Below are 19264 nucleotides of genomic sequence, written 5' to 3'. Positions count from 1 at the left end.
CTGGGTTGATTTCATTGACCATTCAGTGAAGGCCTTGGAGGGGTGGTTACATGGCAGTAAAGTTACTGATTATGAAAGCCTGTATAACACAATCCTGAGAGAGCATATACTTAATAATTGTGTGTCTGATTTGTTGCACCAGTACCTGGTAGACTCTGATCTGACCTCTCCCCAAGAATTGGGAAAGAAGGCAGACAAATGGGTCAGAACAAGGGTGAACAGAAAAGTTCATACAGGGGGTGACAAGGATGGCAATAAGAAGAAAGATGGTGAAAAATCTCAAGATAAGCATGGGGATAAGGGTAAAACCAAAGATCCCACTTCAAATCTTAAACACTCTTCAGAGGGTGGGGATAAAACTAATTCTTCCTCTTCTTCCCAACCTGCACACATTAAAAAGCCTTGGTGCTTTGTGTGTAAAAATAGAGGCCATAGGCCAGGGGATAAGTCCTGTCCAGGTAAACCCCCTGAGCCTACCACCACTAATACATCAAGCTCTAGTGCCCCTAGCAGTAGTGGTACTAGTGATGGGACTGCTGGCAACAGTCAAGCAAAGGGTGTAGTTGGGTTCACTTATGGGTCCATAGTGGAAACTGATGTAATCAGTCCCAAGACAGTTTCTGTCACACCTAGTGGCATTGGCCTTGCCACACTGGCTGCTTGTCCCCTTACAATGGATAAGTACAGGCAGACAGTTTCAATAAATGGTGTTGAGGCCTTGGCCTACAGGGACACAGGTGCCAGTTTCACTTTGGTGACTGAAAACCTAGGGCACCCTGATCAACACATCATTGGACAACAGTATAAGATTATTGATGTCCATAACTCCACTAAGTTTCTTCCCTTAGCTATAATTCAGTTTAGTTGGGGTGGAGTTACTGGCCCTAAGCAGGTGGTGGTATCACCTAGCTTACCTGTAGACTGTCTCTTAGGTAATGACCTAGAGGCCTCAGGTTGGGCTGATGTAGAGTTTTATGCCCATGCAGCCATGCTGGGCATCCCTGAGGAATTGTTCCCTCTCATTTCTACTGAAATGAAAAAGCAAAGGAGAGAAGGCCTGAAAACTCAGGATCCCTCTCCATCAACAGGTAAAAAGGGTATCACAGTATCCCATAACCACCCTACCATTCAGGATACCATTCCTGTGGTGGGAGAAACCTCTCCTGGGGTGGCACCTGTTCCAAGGGAATCATCAGTTGGCAAAACTGTACTCCCTGAGGTGGAAGTACCTCTCTGTGGGATAACTAACATTGGTGAGAAAAAGAGCACCATTTTAGTTAACATGGAGCATCCCTCCACCCCTCCCAGAGAAACTTTAGTGCAGAAACTCTGCACTGCCTCACAACACTTAGGACAGCATCCCTGCCCTAGTGTGGAGCTGATAGGACAGCATCCCTGCCCTGCTCCAACCCAAGAGAAACAGCATCCCTGTTCTCTCTTCCAGCCATATGGACAAAGTTTTTGCCCTGCTATGGCTTTTCTGAGACAGCATCCCTGTCTGGCATTTCCATCACTACAAATAGGTTCAGTGGACAATTCCCACTGCTCTAAACTAAAACTTACTGATAGAAACTCTGACAATACATCTTCACATTGTTGCTTAGCTAAAAAACTTCAAACAGGGTGGTTTACATCCCCACAGGGAAGTAACCATATAGTGGATGATAAAGGGAGTAACCAGTCTATTGCAGAGCTACTCTCTACTTATCACCACTTAGACAATAAAGTCTCAACTGGCCAAGGTTAGCCTTATTGTCCTTCGTTTGGGGGGGGGTTGTGTGAGAAGGTAGCCTCTTTCTAGCCTTGTTACCCCCACTTTTGGCCTGTTTGTGAGTGTATGTCAGGGTGTTTGTCACTGTTTTCACTGTCTCACTGGGGTCCTGATAGCCAGGCCCCAGTGCTCATAGTGAAAACACTATGTTTTCAGTATGGTTGTTATGTGTCACTGGGATCCTGCTGGTCAGGACCCCAGTGCTCATAGGTTTGTGGCCTATATGTATGTGTCACTGGGACCCTGTCACACAGGGCCCCAGTGCTCATAGGTGTGCATGTATATGTTCCCTGTGTGGTGCCTAACTGTCTCACTGAGGCTCTGCTAACCAGAACCTCAGTGGTTATGCTCTCTCATTACTTTCAAATTGTCACTAACAGGCTAGTGACCAATTTTACCAATTTACATTGGCTTACTGGAACACCCTTATAATTCCCTAGTATATGGTACTGAGGTAACCAGGGTATTGGGGTTCCAGGAGATCCCTATGGGCTGCAGCATTTCTTTTGCCACCCATAGGGAGCTCTGACAATTCTTACACAGGCCTGCCACTGCAGCCTGAGTGAAATAACGTCCACGTTATTTCACAGCCATTTTACACTGCACTTAAGTAACTTATAAGTCACCTATATGTCTAACCTTTACCTGGTAAAGGTTGGGTGCAAAGTTACTTAGTGTGAGGGCACCCTGGCACTAGCCAAGGTGCCCCCACATTGTTCAGAGCCAATTCCCTGAACTTTGTGAGTGCGGGGACACCATTACACGCGTGCACTACATATAGGTCACTACCTATATGTGGCTTCACAATGGTAACTCCGAATATGGCCATGTAACATGTCTATGATCATGGAATTACCCCCTCTATGCCATCCTGGCATAGTTGGCACAATCCCATGATCCCAGTGGTCTGTAGCACAGACCCTGGCACTGCCAAACTGCCCTTCCTGGGGTTTCACTGCAGCTGCTGCTGCTGCCAACCCCTCAGACAGGCAGCTGCCCTCCTGGGGTCCAGCCAGGCCTGGCCCAGGATGGCAGAACAAAGAACTTCCTCTGAGAGAGGGTGTGACACCCTCTCCCTTTGGAAAATGGTGTGAAGGCAGGGGAGGAGTAGCCTCCCCCAGCCTCTGGAAATGCTTTGTTGGGCACAGATGTGCCCAATTCTGCATAAGCCAGTCTACACCGGTTCAGGGACCCCTTAGCCCCTGCTCTGGCGCGAAACTGGACAAAGGAAAGGGGAGTGACCACTCCCCTGACCTGCACCTCCCCTGGGAGGTGTCCAGAGCTCCTCCAGTGTGCTCCAGACCTCTGCCATCTTGGAAACAGAGGTGCTGCTGGCACACTGGACTGCTCTGAGTGGCCAGTGCCACCAGGTGACGTCAGAGACTCCTGCTGATAGGCTCCTTCAGGTGTTAGTAGCCTTTCCTCTCTCCTAGGTAGCCAAACCCTCTTTTCTGGCTATTTAGGGTCTCTGTCTCTGGGGAAACTTTAGATAACGAATGCATGAGCTCAGCCGAGTTCCTCTGCATCTCTCTCTTCACCTTCTGATAAGGAAACGACCGCTGACCGCGCTGGAAGCCTGCAAACCTGCAACATAGTAGCAAAGACGACTACTGCAACTCTGTAACGCTGATCCTGCCGCCTTCTCGACTGTTTTCCTGCTTGTGCATGCTGTGGGGGTAGCCTGCCTCCTCTCTGCACCAGAAGCTCCGAAGAAATCTCCCGTGGGTCGACGGAATCTTCCCCCTGCAACCGCAGGCACCAAAAAGCTGCATTACCGGTCCCTTGGGTCTCCTCTCAGCACGACGAGCGAGGTCCCTCGAATCCAGCGATGCTGTCCAAGTGACCCCCACAGTCCAGTGACTCTTCAGCCCAAGTTTGGTGGAGGTAAGTCCTTGCCTCACCTCGCTGGGCTGCATTGCTGGGAACCGCGACTTTGCAGCTGCTCCGGCCCCTGTGCACTTCCGGCGGAAATCCTTTGTGCACAGCCAAGCCTGGGTCCACGGCACTCTAACCTGCATTGCACGACTTTCTAAGTTGGTCTCCGGCGACGTGGGACTCCTTTGTGCAACTTCAGCGAGCACCGTTTCACGCATCCTTGTAGTGCCTGTTTCTGGCACTTCTCCGGGTGCTACCTGCTTCTGTGAGGGCTCTTTGTCTTGCTCGACGTCCCCTCTCTCTGCAGGTCCAATTTGCGACCTCCTGGTCCCTCCTGGGCCCCAGCAGCGTCCAAAAACGCCAAACGCACGATTTGCATGTAGCAAGGCTTGTTGGCGTCCTTCCGGCGGGAAAACACTTCTGTACGACTCTCCAAGGCGAGTGGGATCCGTCCACCAAAGGGGAAGTGTAGGAGGCTGGACTGGCTTGTAGTGAGTACCAAGGGGTACTTGCACCTTGCACCAGGCCCAGTTATCCCTTATTAGTGTATAGGGTGTCTAGCAGCTTAGGCTGATAGATAATGGTAGCTTGGCAGAGCTGCTTAGGCTGAACTAGGAGACGTGTGAAGCTACTACAGTACCACTTAGTGTCATATGCACAATATCATAAGAAAACACAATACACAGTTAAACTAAAAATAAAGGTACTTTATTTTTATGACAATATGCCAAAGTATCTTAGAGTGTACCCTCAGTGAGAGGATAGGAAATATACACAAGATATATATACACAATATCAAAAATATGCAGTATAGTCTTAGAAAACAGTGCAAACAATGTATAGTTACAATAGGATGCAATGGGGAAACATAGGGATAGGGGCAACACAAACCATATACTCCAAAAGTGGAATGCGAACCACGAATGGACCCCAAACCTATGTGACCTTGTAGAGGTTCGCTGGGACAATTAGAAAATAGTGAGAGTTAGAAAAATAACCCTCCCCAAGACCCTGAAAAGTGAGTGCAAAGTGCACTAAAGTTCCCCTAAGGACAAAAGAGTCGTGTTAGAGGAATAATGCAGGAAAGACACAAACCAGCAATGCAACAACTGTGGATTTCCAATCTAGGGTACCTGTGGAACAAGGGGACCAAGTCCAAAAGTCACAAGCAAGTCGGAGATGGGCAGATGCCCAGGAAATGCCAGCTGCGGGTGCAAAGAAGCTTCGACTGGACAGAAGAAGCTGAGGTTTCTGCAGGAACGAAAAGGGCTATAGACTTCCCCTTTGGTGGAAGGATCCCGCTCGCCTTGTTGAGTCGTGCAGAAGTGTTTTCCCGCCGGAAGGACGCCAACAAGCCTTGCTACACGCAAATCGTGCGTTTGGCGTTTTTGGACGCTGCTGGGGCCCAGGAGGGACCAGGAGGTCGCAAATTGGACCTGCAGAGAGAAGGGACGTCGAGCAAGACAAAGAGCCCTCACTGAAGCAGGTAGCCCCCGGAAAAGTTCCAGAAACAGGCACGACGAGGATGCGTGAAACGGTGCTCATCGAAGTTGCACAAAGGAGTCCCACATCGCCGGAGACCAACTTAGAAAGTCGTGCAATGCAGGTTAGAGTGCCGTGGACCCAGGCTTAGCTGTGCACGAAGGATTTCCACCGGAAGTGCACAGGGGCCGGAGTAGCTGCAAAGTCGCGGTTCCCAGCAATGCAGCCCAGCGAGGTGAGGCAAGGACTTACCTCCACCAAACTTGGGCTGAAGAGTCACTGGACTGTGGGGGTCACTTGGACAGAGTCGCTGGATTCGAGGGACCTCGCTCGTCGTGCTGAGAGGAGACCCAAGGGACCGGTGATGTAGCTTTTTGGTGCCTGCGGTTGCAGGGGGAAGATTCCGTCGACCCACGGGAGATTTCTTCGGAGCTTCTGGTGCAGAGAGGAGGCAGGCTACCCCCACAGCATGCACAAGCAGGAAAACAGTCGAGAAGGCGGCAGGATCAGCGTTACAGAGTTGCAGTAGTCGTCTTTGCTACTATGTTGCAGGTTTGCAGGCTTCCAGCGCGGTCAGCGGTCGTTTCCTTATCAGAAGGTGAAGAGAGAGATGCAGAGGAACTCGGATGAGCTCATGCATTCGTTATCTAAAGTTTCCCCAGAGACAGAGACCCTAAGTAGCCAGAAAAGAGGGTTTGGCTACCTAGGAGAGAGGAAAGGCTACTAACACCTGAAGGAGCCTATCAGCAGGAGTCTCTGACATCACCTGGTGGCACTGGCCACTCAGAGCAGTCCAGTGTGCCAGCAGCACCTCTGTTTCCAAGATGGCAGAGGTCTGGAGCACACTGGAGGAGCTCTGGACACCTCCCAGGGGAGGTGCAGGTCAGGGGAGTGGTCACTCCCCTTTCCTTTGTCCAGTTTCGCGCCAGAGCAGGGGCTAAGGGGTCCCTGAACCGGTGTAGACTGGCTTATGCAGAATTGGGCACATCTGTGCCCAACAAAGCATTTCCAGAGGCTGGGGGAGGCTACTCCTCCCCTGCCTTCACACCATTTTCCAACGGGAGAGGGTGTCACACCCTCTCTCAGAGGAAGTTCTTTGTTCTGCCATCCTGGGCCAGGCCTGGCTGGACCCCAGGAGGGCAGCTGCCTGTCTGAGGGGTTGGCAGCAGCAGCAGCTGCAGTGAAACCCCAGGAAGGGCAGTCTGGCAGTACCAGGGTCTGTGCTACAGACCACTGGGATCATGGAATTGTACCAACAATGCCAGGATGGCATAGAGGGGGCAATTCCATGATCATAGACATGTTACATGGCCATATTCTGAGTTACCATGGTGAAGCTACATATAGGTAGTGACCTATATGTAGTGCACGCGTGTAATGGTGTCCCCGCACTCACAAAGTTCAGTGAATTGGCTCTGAACAATGTGGGGGCACCTTGGCTAGTGCCAGGGTGCCCTCACACTAAGTAACTTTGCACCTAACCTTTACCAGGTAAAGGTTAGACATATAGGTGACTTATAAGTTACTTAAGTGCAGTGTAAAATGGCTGTGAAATAACGTGGACGTTATTTCACTCAGGCTGCAGTGGCAGGCCTGTGTAAGAATTGTCAGAGCTCCCTATGGGTGGCAAAAGAAATGCTGCAGCCCATAGGGATCTCCTGGAACCCCAATACCCTGGGTACCTCAGTACCATATACTAGGGAATTATAAGGGTGTTCCAGTAAGCCAATGTAAATTGGTAAAAATGGTCACTAGCCTGTCAGTGACAATTTGGAAAGAAATGAGAGAGCATAACCACTGAGGTTCTGATTAGCAGAGCCTCAGTGAGACAGTTAGTCACTACACAGGTAACACATTCAGGCACACTTATGAGCACTGGGGCCCTGGGTTACCAGGGTCCCAGTGACACATACAACTAAAACAACATATATACAGTGAAAAATGGGGGTAACATGCCAGGCAAGATGGTACTTTCCTACACAACCCCCCCCCAAACGAAGGACAATAAGACTAGCCATTACCTGATGAGTCTTCATTGTCTAAGTGGAAATATCTGGAGAGTCCATCTGCATTGGAGTGGCTACTCCCAGGTCTATGTTCCACTGTATAGTCCATTCCCTGTAGGGATATGGACCACCTCAACAATTTAGGATTTTCACCTTTCATTTGTTTTAGCCAAAGTAGAGGTTTGTGGTCTGTCTGAACAATGAAGTGAGTGCCAAACAGGTATGGCCTCAACTTCTTCAGAGCCCAGACCACAGCAAAGGCCTCCCTCTCAATGGCAGACCAACGCTTTTCTCTAGGGGTCAACCTCCTACTAATAAAAGCAACAGGTTGATCCTGGCCCTCAGAATTAAGTTGTGATAGGACTGCCCCTACTCCTAATTCAGATGCATCAGTCTGGACATATAATTTTTTAGAGTAACAAGGGCTTTTCAGGACAGGTGCAGAGCACATGGCCTGCTTCAGCTCCTCAAAAGCTTTCTGACAGCTTGCTGTCCATAATACCTTTTTAGGCATTTTCTTGGATGTGAGGTCATTAAGAGGGGCTGCAATGGAGCCATAGTTCTTAATGAACCTCCTGTAATACCCAGTGAGGCCTAGGAAGGCTCTCACCTGAGTTTGAGTGGTAGGGGGAACCCAATCAATAATAGTTTGGATTTTCCCCTGAAGTGGTGCAATCTGTTCCCCACCAACAAGGTGTCCCAGATAAACCACCTTACCCTGCCCTATCTGGCACTTTGAAGCCTTGATAGTGAGGCCTGCCTTTTGCAGAGCCTCCAAAACTTTCCATAGGTGGACCAGGTGATCATCCCAGCTGGAGCTAAAGACAGCTATATCATCCAAATATGCTGCACTGAAAGCTTCCAGCCCTTGCAGGACTGTGTTCACCAACCTCTGAAAAGTGGCAGGTGCATTTTTCAAACCAAAAGGCATTACAGTAAACTGGTAATGTCCTCCAATGGTAGAAAATGCAGTCTTAGGTTTAGCATCTTCTGACAATTTGATCTGCCAATACCCTGCAGTCAAATCAAAAGTGCTTAGATACTTGGCAGATGCCAGTGTATCTATAAGCTCATCTGCCCTGGGTATAGGGTGAGCATCAGTTTTGGTTACCAAGTTGAGACCTCTATAGTCTACACAAAACCGCATTTCCTTCTTTCCATCTTTAGAATTGGGCTTTGGTACCAGTACCACAGGAGAAGCCCATGGACTGTCAGAGTGCTCAACCACTCCTAGTTCCAACATTTTCTGAACTTCTTGCTTTATGCAGTCCCTGACATGGTCAGGCTGCCTATAGATCTTACTTTTGACAGGTAAACTGTCTCCAGTATCTATAGTGTGCTCACACCAAGAAGTGGTGCCTGGCACAGTAGAGAAGAGTTCTGAAAATTGTAACTAGGAGATTTATGCAATTGTCTTTCTGCTCAGCAGTAAGACAATCAGCCAAAACTACACCTTCCACAAGAGCATCTTGATCTGTGGAAGAGAAGAGATCAGGTAGAGGATGACTGTCTTCTTCCTGTCCCTCATCTGTTGCCATGAGCAGGGTGAGATCAGCCCTGTCATAGTAGGGTTTTAGGCGGTTGACATGGAGCACCCTAAGGGGACTCCTGGCAGTGCCTAAGTCAACTAAATAGGTGACTTCTCCCTTCTTTTCAACAATTGTGTGGGGACCACTCCATTTATCTTGGAGTGCTCTTGGGGCCACAGGATCCAAGACCCACACTTTCTGCCCTGGTTGGTACTGAACCAAAACAGCCTTCTGATCATGCCATTGCTTCTGGAGCTCTTGGCTGGCCTGAAGGTTTTTACTGGCCTTTTTCATGTACTCAGCCATCCTTGATCTGAGGCCAAGTACATAATCCACAATATCCTGCTTAGGAGCTTTTAATGGTTGTTCCCATCCCTCCTTTACAAGTGTGAGTGGACCCCTAACAGGGTGTCCAAAAAGAAGTTCAGAGGGGCTGAAGCCCACTCCTTTCTGGGGTACCTCCCTGTAGGCAAAAAGGAGGCATGGTAGAAGGATATCCCATCTCCTGCGGAGTTTTTCAGGGAGACCCATAATCATGCCTTTGAGAGTTTTATTAAATCTCTCCACCAGTCCATTTGTTTGTGGATGATAGGGTGTTGTGAACTTGTACGTTACACCACACTCCTTCCACATGGCCTTTAAGTATGCAGACATGAAATTGCTTCCTCTGTCTGATACTACTTCCTTTGGGAAGCCCACCCTGGAAAATATTCCCAGGAGGGCCTTTGCCACTGCAGGTGCTGTAGTGGTCCTTAAAGGAATAGCTTCAGGATATCTTGTGGCATGGTCCACTACCACTAAGATAAACCTATTGCCTGAAGCAGTAGGAGGGTCAAGGGGGCCAACTATGTCAACCCCTACCCTTTCAAAGGGAACCCCAACCACAGGCAGTTGAAGAAGGGGTGCCTTTGGAGTGCCACCTGTCTTGCCACTGGCTTGACAGGTTTCACAGGACTTACAAAATTATTTTGTGTCCTCAGACATCCTAGGCCAATGAAACAATGGAACCAATCTGTCCCAAGTTTTCATTTGACCCAGGTGTCCAGCTATGGGAATGTCATGTGCCAGTGTTAGGAGGAACTTTCTGTACTCCTGAGGAATCACTAATCTCCTGGCAGCTCCAGGTTTAGGATCCCTATGCTCAGTGTACAAGAGGTTGTCCTCCCAGTAAACTCTGTGAGAGTCACTGACATCCCCATTAGCCTGTTTGACAGCTTGCTGTCTGAGACCCTGTAATGTGGGACAGGTTTGCTGTGCCACACTCAGCTCCTCCCTGGCAGGCCCCCCTTCACCCAAAAGCTCAGCAGTGTCTGCTTCCAGCTCCTCTGGTGTAGGTTCTGCACAGGGAGGGAATTCTTCTTCCTCAGAAGTAGAATCCACTGTAGAGGGAGGGATAGTAGGAGGTGGTTTGCTTCTACTAGCCCTAGCTTTAGGGAGCACTTGGTCCATTGTTCCAGGATCCAAGCTTCCCTGTCCTTTTTGCTTTTTGGCCTGTGCCCTTGTCAAAGCAAAAATATGCCCTGGAATGCCCAGCATTGCTGCATGGGCCTCCAACTCCACATCTGACCAAGCTGATGTCTCCAAATCATTCCCTAATAGACAGTCTACAGGTAAATCTGAAGCTACCACAACTTTCTTTGGACCAGTTACCCCCCCCCCAGTTGAGATTTACAACAGCCATGGGGTGGCTTTGTGTTATGTTGTGAGCATCGGTTACTTGGTACTGGTGTCCAAGTATGTGTTGTTCAGGGTGCACCAGTTTCTCAATCACCATTGTGACACTGGCACCTGTGTCCCTGTAGGCCTGGACCTCAACACCATTTATTAGGGTTAGTTGCTTGTACTTCTCCAAGTTATGGGGGCAAGCAACCAAAGTGGCTAAATCAATAGCCCCTTCAGAGACTAAAGTAGCCTCTGTGGTCTCCCTAATCAGACCAACCCCAACTAAATTACCAAAAGTGAGCCCAGCTACTCCTTTGGATTGGCTATTAGTAGGTTTGCTCCCACCACCACTGCTATTAGTAGGGACACTAGGTGTAGCAGTAGGGGTTGTAGTGGTAGGAGCTGTGGTGCCTTTCTTTGGACAACTGGGATCTGTTGTCCAATGGCCTTTTATTTTACATAAATAGCACCATGGTTTCTTTTCCTTGTTCTGATTAAAGGAGGATTTGGACCCACCACCCCCACCAGAGTGTTTTTGTGGGCCTGATGAAGACTCATTTTTAGATTTGTCCCCACCCTTGTCAGAAGACTTACCATCCTTCTTTTTGTTGCCATCTTTGTCACCCCCTGTATGAACTTTTCTCTTCACTCTTGTTCTGACCCATTTGTCTGCCTTCTTTCCCAATTCTTGGGGAGAGGTCAGATCAGAGTCCACCAAGTACTGGTGCAACAAATCAGACACACAATTATTAAGAATATGCTCTCTCAGGATTAAGTTATACAGGCTGTCATAATCAGTAACTTTACTGCCATGTAACCACCCCTCCAAGGCCTTCACTGCCTGGTCAATGAAATCAACCCAGTCTTGTGAAGACTCCTTTTTGGTCTCTCTGAACTTTATCCTGTACTGTTCAGTGGTTAAGCCATAACCATCCAGGAGTGCATTCTTAAGAACTTGGAAATTATTAGCCTCATTTTCTTTTACAGTAAGGAGCCTATCCCTACCTTTCCCACTAAATGATAGCCATAGGATAGCAGCCCCCTGTCTTTGAGGGACATCCTGTACAACACAGGCCCTCTCAAGTGCAGCAAACCACTTGTTAATGTCATCCCCCTCCTTATAAGGGGGAACTATCTTGTGCAGATTCCTGTAATCATGCTCTTTTGCACGATGACTATGGGGAATACTGCTGCTGCCACCATGGGTAAATAAACACAACTTCTGTCTTTCCTTCTCTAATTCAAAAGACTGTCTATCCAAATCCAGCTGTTGCTTTTTAAGCTTCAGTCTGGTTTGTTCCACCCTCAACTTATTGAGTTCCCTCTCTAACATTCTGTCATCAGGGTTGGTGGGAGGGACATTTCTAGAAACAGAGCTATGATGTGAATGAACAGAAGGAGACCTGTCCCTTACAGAAGCCAACTTAACAGCTTGGTTTACAGAAACATTACTACCAGTATGGTGAGAATATATGCTTTTGCTATGATGTGAGACAACACTATTTCTATGGTGTGGCTCATCATCATTACCATCTATGCTAGATTGTAGTAATGGGCAGGCTAGGAAGTTTCTTTCCTGAATCTTTTCCTGGGGGAGTCCCTGAATCTGATTGGGAACTATTAGGTACTTTTTCAACAGATGGGGAACCTATGGCCTTATCCTGTTCTCTAAGCATGTTAATTAATAGTTCTAAGGCAGGATTCTTCCCTACACTCAAACCTCTTTCTATACAGAGACTCCTTGCTCTTTTCCAGCTCAGGTTGTCATATGCAAGTTTGGACAGATCAACACTTTGGCCTGTGCCAGACATTTTTTAGAGAGAGTTAAAGTGATAGAGAAAGAGACAAAAGTTTTCAGAACTTTTTGGAAAGACAGAAAAAAACTTTTTTTAAACTTTTAAGAACTTTTTGAAAGTTTAGAAGTACTTTTCAGCACTTAGAAAAGAGTGAAAAGAGGAAATGCAAAACGTTTTGGCTATGTGTATATACACTGACCTTGTTTTGTATATTTTTCTCTTATGAAAAGTACAATGACAAGAGTGGTAAGTAGTCTCAAGCACTTATCCCACCACTGAACAACCAATGTAGGAGGCTGGACTGGCTTGTAGTGAGTACCAAGGGGTACTTGCACCTTGCACCAGGCCCAGTTATCCCTTATTAGTGTATAGGGTGTCTAGCAGCTTAGGCTGATAGATAATGGTAGCTTAGCAGAGCAGCTTAGGCTGAACTAGGAGACGTGTGAAGCTACTACAGTACCACTTAGTGTCATATGCACAATATCATAAGAAAACACAATACACAGTTATACTAAAAATAAAGGTACTTTATTTTTATGACAATATGCCAAAGTATCTTAGAGTGTACCCTCAGTGAGAGGATAGGAAATATACACAAGATATATATACACAATAGCAAAAATATGCAGTATAGTCTTAGAAAACAGTGCAAACAATGTATAGTTACAATAGGATGCAATGGGGAAACATAGGGATAGGGGCAACACAAACCATATACTCCAAAAGTGGAATGCGAACCACGAATGGACCCCAAACCTATGTGACCTTGTAGAGGGTCGCTGGGACTATTAGAAAATAGTGAGAGTTAGAAAAATAACCCTCCCCAAGACCCTGAAAAGTGAGTGCAAAGTGCACTAAAGTTCCCCTAAGGACAAAAGAGTCGTGTTAGAGGAATAATGCAGGAAAGACACAAACCAGCAATGCAACAACTGTGGATTTCCAATCTAGGGTACCGGTGGAACAAGGGGACCAAGTCCAAAAGTCACAAGCAAGTCGGAGATGGGCAGATGCCCAGGAAATGCCAGCTGCTGGTGCAAAGAAGCTTCGACTGGACAGAAGAAGCTGAGGTTTCTGCAGGAACGAAAAGGGCTAGAGACTTCCCCTTTGGTGGACGGATCCCGCTCGCTTTGGAGAGTCGTGCAGAAGTGTTTTCCCGCCGGAAGGACGCCAACAAGCCTTGCTAGCCGCAAATCGTGCGTTTGGCATTTTTGGACTCTGCTGGGGCCCAGGAGGGACCAGGCGGTCACAAATTGGACCTGAAGAGAGAGGGGACGTCGAGCAAGACAAAGAGCCCTCACTGAAGCAGGTAGCTCCCAGAGAAGTGCCAGAAACAGGCACTACGAGGATGTGTGAAACGGTGATTGCCAAAGTTGCACAAAGGAGTCCCACGTCGCCGGAGACCAAATTAGAAAGTCGTGCAATGCAGGTTAGAGTACCGTGGACCCAGGCTTGGCTGTGCACGAAGGATTTCCACCGGAAGTGCACAGGGGCCGGAGTAGCTGCAAAGTCACGGTTCCCAGCAATGCAGCCCAGCGAGGTGAGGCAAGGACTTACCTCCACCAAACTTGGGCTGAAGAGTCACTGGACTGTGGGGGTCACTTTGGACAGAGTCGCTGGATTCGAGGGACCTCGCTCGTCGTGCTGAGAGGAGACCCAAGGGACCGGTAATGCAGCTTTTTGGTGCCTGCGGTTGCAGGGGGAAGATTCCGTCGACCCACGGGAGATTTCTTCGGAGCTTCTGGTGCAGAGAGGAGGCAGGCTACCCCCACAGCATGCACAAGCAGGAAAACAGTCGAGAAGGCGGCAGGATCAGCGTTACAGAGTTGCAGTAGTCGTCTTTGCTACTATGTTGCAGGTTTGCAGGCTTCCAGCGCGGTCAGCGGTCGTTTCCTTATCAGAAGGTGAAGAGAGAGATGCAGAGGAACTCGGCTGAGCTCATGCATTCGTTATCTAAAGTTTCCCCAGAGACAGAGACCCTAAATAGCCAGAAAAGAGGGTTTGGCTACATAGGAGAGAGGAAAGGCTACTAACACCTGAAGGAGCCTATCAGCAGGAGTCTCTGACGTCACCTGGTGGCACTGGCCACTCAGAGCAGTCCAGTGTGCCAGCAGCACCTCTGTTTCCAAGATGGCAGAGGTCTGGAGCACACTGGAGGAGCTCTGGACACCTCCCAGGGGAGGTGCAGGTCAGGGGAGTGGTCACTCCCCTTTCCTTTGTCCAGTTTCGCGCCAGAGCAGGGGTTAAGGGGTCCCTGAACCGGTGTAGACTGGCTTATGCAGAATTGGGCACATCTGTGCCCAACAAAGCATTTCCAGAGGCTGGGGGAGGCTACTCCTCCCCTGCCTTCACACCATTTTCCAAAGGGAGAGGGTGTCACACCCTCTCTCAGAGGAAGTTCTTTGTTCTGCCATCCTGGGCCAGGCCTGGCTGGACCCCAGGAGGGCAGCTGCCTGTCTGAGGGGTTGGCAGCAGCAGCAGCTGCAGTGAAACCCCAGGAAGGGCAGTCTGGCAGTACCAGGGTCTGTGCTACAGACCACTGGGATCATGGAATTGTACCAACAATGCCAGGATGGCATAGAGGGGGCAATTCCATGATCATAGACATGTTACATGGCCATATTCGGAGTTACCATGGTGAAGCTACATATAGGTAGTGACCTATATGTAGTGCACGCGTGTAATGGTGTCCCCGCACTCACAAAGTTCAGTGAATTGGTTCTGAACAATGTGGGGGCACCTTGGCTAGTGCCAGGGTGCCCTCACACTAAGTAACTTTGCACCTAACCTTTACCAGGTAAAGGTTACACATATAGGTGACTTATAAGTTACTTAAGTGCAGTGTAAAATGGCTGTGAAAGAACGTGGACGTTATTTCACTCAGGGTGCAGTGGCAGGCCTGTGTAAGAATTGTCAGAGCTCCCTATGGGTGGCAAAAGAAATGCTGCAGCCCATAGAGATCTCCTGGAACCCCAATACCCTGGGTACATCAGTACCATATACTAGGGAATTATAAGGGTGTTCCAGTAAGCCAATGTAAATTGGTAAAAATGGTCACTAGCCTGTTAGTGACAATTTGGAAAGAAATGAGAGAGCATAACCACTGAGGTTCTGATTAGCAGAGCCTCAGTGAGACAGTTAGTCACTACACAGGTAACACATTCAGGCACACTTATGAGCACTGGGGCCCTGGGTTACCAGGGTCCCAGTGACACATACAACTAAAACAACATATATACAGTGAAAAATGGGGGTAACATGCCAGGCAAGATGGTACTTTCCTACATAAGGTGTGAACATTTTACTTCTTAAGAGGTGTAAATGTAGTAGCCAGCGCTGTGGTCCTCCCGCCAATTTTATAACGCTCTAGCTCAGGAAAACTCACAAATCATGCAGTGGTTACAACATCATTAAATGCTAATACATGTCTGTTAGTAAATGCTACTTTGTGGCTATTTTATGTATTCGCTGACTGCAATAAGACTCTTAGCATGTGTTTTTTCTCACTCCATTTTGAAGGGAAACAGGAGGTAGACCGGATAGGCAGGGAACGCGAGGAGGCGGAGAGAAGGCAGCGAGAAGAAGCAGAGAGAAGGCAGCGAGAAGAAGAACGGCAGAGAGAAGAAGAACGAAGGCAGCGGGAAGAGGAGAAGCGACAACAGGAACGTCTGGAAAGAGAGAAACGGATTGCTGAAGAGATTGAGAGAGAAAGCAGATCCCTGGAGGAGAAGTTGGCAAAAGCATCAGAAAAGTTAAAACAAAGAAGCCACCAGCGAGGACGATCCAACCTACAAGAGCGCTCGCACATCATGCAGTACGCCGTGGAAGATGATGCCGGTGGCATCGAAACACATGAGGTACAGTGCACCCTACGCATGACCCCAAACCTCTCTTTAGCTTGAAAGAAACTGTGGGACATGACTTCAGAGTGGGAGAAATAAGGGGACCAAGTGTAGAAGTGTCAAAAAAGTGGTCTATGATCAACGAGATGGGCCTCATTCTCAGTGGACCAAGAGAAATAAAATTGGAAATCTTCTCTCATCCAATTACTTTTGCTAGGTATCATCTTTTTAAGGATTTGAAATAATCCCCTGGGTACAGTGGGACATCTTGGATAGTCATAGCTTTGTTGGAGCGCTCCAGTATTTAAAAGAGAATGTTCTGTGTGGGTTTGGTAGCCCAAGGATTGATCTATAGGCTTCACTTTGGTTCAGAAGACCACCGGAGAATCATAAACTGTGATATAGGATGCTCTGTCGTTGTTCTGTCCTGTTTCTAGCCTCTGTGAATTCACATTTTTAAATGCTGTATTTAACATCAGACTCCATATCAAAGTTCGAGCCCATCAACATTTGCAACCCTGCTCCAGCACAGGCTTCACAACTGTTTTCCAGGGTTAAGAAGCGATGTGTTTTCAGTGATGCGATATTCAGTGCCCTGTAGACTGACATATTACATAGTGTGTTAGAAATTGGGTTTTTGGTAGGCAGGGGTATGCACCGTGTCCAAGCAGGAACAACAATCCTACTCATGGTATGTCACAAGTACACCTTAAGTTAATCCGTGCTCACTGTGATAGGCTTGCCTGGTGCGAGGTGGGTACCCAAGGTACTTACACCTTATACCAGGTATACCTTATTAGTGTAGTGTAGTCAGTGTCTAGAAGCCGTCCACCACCCGTGTTGCAGGATCAACACAGCTCAGCAGGAGAGGGGATCCACACAGACGGTCGGCATTGCAGTTGGTACCTTCGGATGCAGGGGAGTGACTCCTTCACTCCAAGGGAGATTCCTTCTTCTTTCCTGTGCAGACTGAAGACGTGCTGTCCTCAGAGGATGCACGACCTGGAAAATGTTGCAGTTGCTGGAAGGAGCCAGGGATACAATGTTGCAGGCAGAGTCTTGCTTCTTTGTTGCAGCTTTTCAGGTCCTGGAACATCCACATGCAGTTTCTTCAGTCGGAAGTTAAGGTGGAGGTTGCAGAGTAATCCTGCTGGAGTCTTGCAAACCGAATCTGAGGAACCATCCAAGAGAGAGACCCTAAATTGTCCTGAAAGGGGGATTGGTCACCTAGCTGAGTGACCACCTATCAGGAGGGGACTCTGATGTCAACTGCCTGCAGTGGCCATTCAGATGCTCCCAAAATTCCCTGCCAACCTTGAATCCAAGATGTCAAAACCCAGAGACTCTCTGGAGGAGCTCTGAGCACCACCCCTAGGGTGGTGGTGGACAGGGGAGTGGTCACTCCCCTTTCCTTTTTCCAGTGTCACACCAGAACAGGGACTGTGGGTCCCTGAACTGGTGTAGACTGGTTTATGCAAGGAGGGCACCAAATGTGTCCTTCAAAGCATTTCCAGTGGCTTGGGGAGGCTACCCCCCCCCCCAAGCCTGTAACACCGATTTCCAAAGGGAGAGGGTGTAACACCCCTTTTCCAAAGGAAATCCTTTGTCTGCCTTCCTAGGCTTGAGGTGCTCTAGCAAAGGGAGGGCAGAAACCTGTCTGTGAGGTGGCAGCAGCTTGGGCTACCTGGAAAACCTCAGAAGGCTGCAATGGAAATTCTGAGGGTCCTATAAGGAGGCCCCAGAGTGCATGGAATCTTACAACCAATGTTTGCAAAAGCATTGGGGTATGATTCCAACATGTTCGATACCCTACATGCCTATGCCCCTAGTTACCCTTATGGTGCTGGACATAGGTATTGACCTATGTGTAGTGTACATGTACAATAGTGACCCCGCACTCACGGACTCTGGGAAAATGGTCCAGGAGTTTGAGGGGGCACCTCTGCTAGTGCAGGGGTGCCCTCACACACAGGTGCTTTGCACCCTGCCCTCAGGGTTGGAGGGCCTGTTATAGGGGTGACTTATAACTGACCTGGTGCAGTGTAAATGGCAGTGAAAGGGTGCTTGCATGTTTTTCGCAGGCTGCAATGGCAGTCCTGCAGAAGCCTTTGCTTGGGCTCCCTATGGGAGAGAAAAATATATGCTGCAGCCCAAAGGGATCCCTGGAACTCCAATGCCCTGGGTACCGAAGTATCAAATACTAGGGACTTATAGTGGGGTACCAGTGTGCCAATTGTGGTATGAAATACAGAGTTTTGGGAGAAAGGGCATAATCACAGGGGTCCTGGTTAGCAGCACCCCAGTGAACACAGTTAAACACACTGACATCAGGAAGAAAAGGGGGGTAGCCATACTAAGAAAGAGGATACTTACCTACAATCACCCTCTGGTAGCTAGGCACAGAACTGTCAGGCTTAACTTAAGAGGCAATGTCTAAAGTATTTGTGCAACAATTCAAACAGTGAAAACACCGTACAAAAAAATACCACACCTGGTTAGAAAAATAGACTTTATTAATGAACAAAATAAGACCAAAACGACAAAAGTCTAATAAGTAGAACAAGAGTTTTGCATTTTATAAGAACAAACTGAAATGTAGTGCTTAAAAGAAAAAAGCTCCAACCCTGGTCTATCTGGTCATGCTAGACCAGGTCAAATCTGAAAGTTCAGGCTGACCATGATGGAGTGTAGGTTGGATACAGAGACCGGTCTTGACTGGCTATTAAGTATCTTGTTTGTGTCGATGTTGAGAGAGATGCGAGTAGCAGAGGAGGCGATGGGTCACTATCGATCCTCAGGATGGAGAAGATGCATCTACTCCAATGCGTACAAAGTCGGTGATGCAATTTACTCAATCTTAGCAGCAATGGTGATGCAATGGCATCAATGGAGAAGCACCAGTTCTGAGCGGCACAACGACGTATATGTGGGGATTCTTGATGGAGCAGCATTTTATACCCACTTCCAAGGGCCCAGGGCTGGATTAGCACCACTTGGCAGGGCAAAACCCATAGATGCCAGAGTCCAGGTGCTGTAGGAGGTAGGTTAAAGTCATTTGTGTCCCTGAGACTTCAGAAAACAGGAAACCAGAATGCTGGTCCTTTGAGTCACTCTGGGTGTTGGGCTCAAGTGATGTGGGTCCAGTCCTTCTTACCTAGGCAAGGAGGACAGCGGGCAGCAAGTCAGCATAGCAAGAAAGCAGTACTTCCAGAGCAGCAGTCCAGCAGAGTGGCAATCCTTTTAGCGGCACAACAGTCCTTCTTCCTTGCAGAGTATCCACTGGTCCAGTAGTGTACTGAGTTGG

General features: G+C 48.3%; 1 protein-coding gene across 1 annotated transcript in view; it reads left to right on the top strand.

Annotated features, from left to right (window-relative positions):
* Positions 1-19264, top strand: part of LOC138252844 (uncharacterized) — a 261104-nt gene that overhangs the window by 171281 nt on the left and 70559 nt on the right. The window contains exon 4 of the mRNA XM_069205771.1: positions 15638-15975. Within this exon, the coding sequence (XP_069061872.1) occupies positions 15638-15975 (338 nt within the window). The remainder of the gene's footprint in view (positions 1-15637; positions 15976-19264) is intronic.

Source organism: Pleurodeles waltl, chromosome 1_2, assembly GCF_031143425.1.
Source record: "Pleurodeles waltl isolate 20211129_DDA chromosome 1_2, aPleWal1.hap1.20221129, whole genome shotgun sequence".
Taxonomy (NCBI): Eukaryota; Metazoa; Chordata; class Amphibia; order Caudata; family Salamandridae; genus Pleurodeles; species Pleurodeles waltl.
The sequence above is the reverse complement of the archived record's forward strand: the minus strand, read 5'-3'. Positions and strand labels throughout refer to the sequence as shown.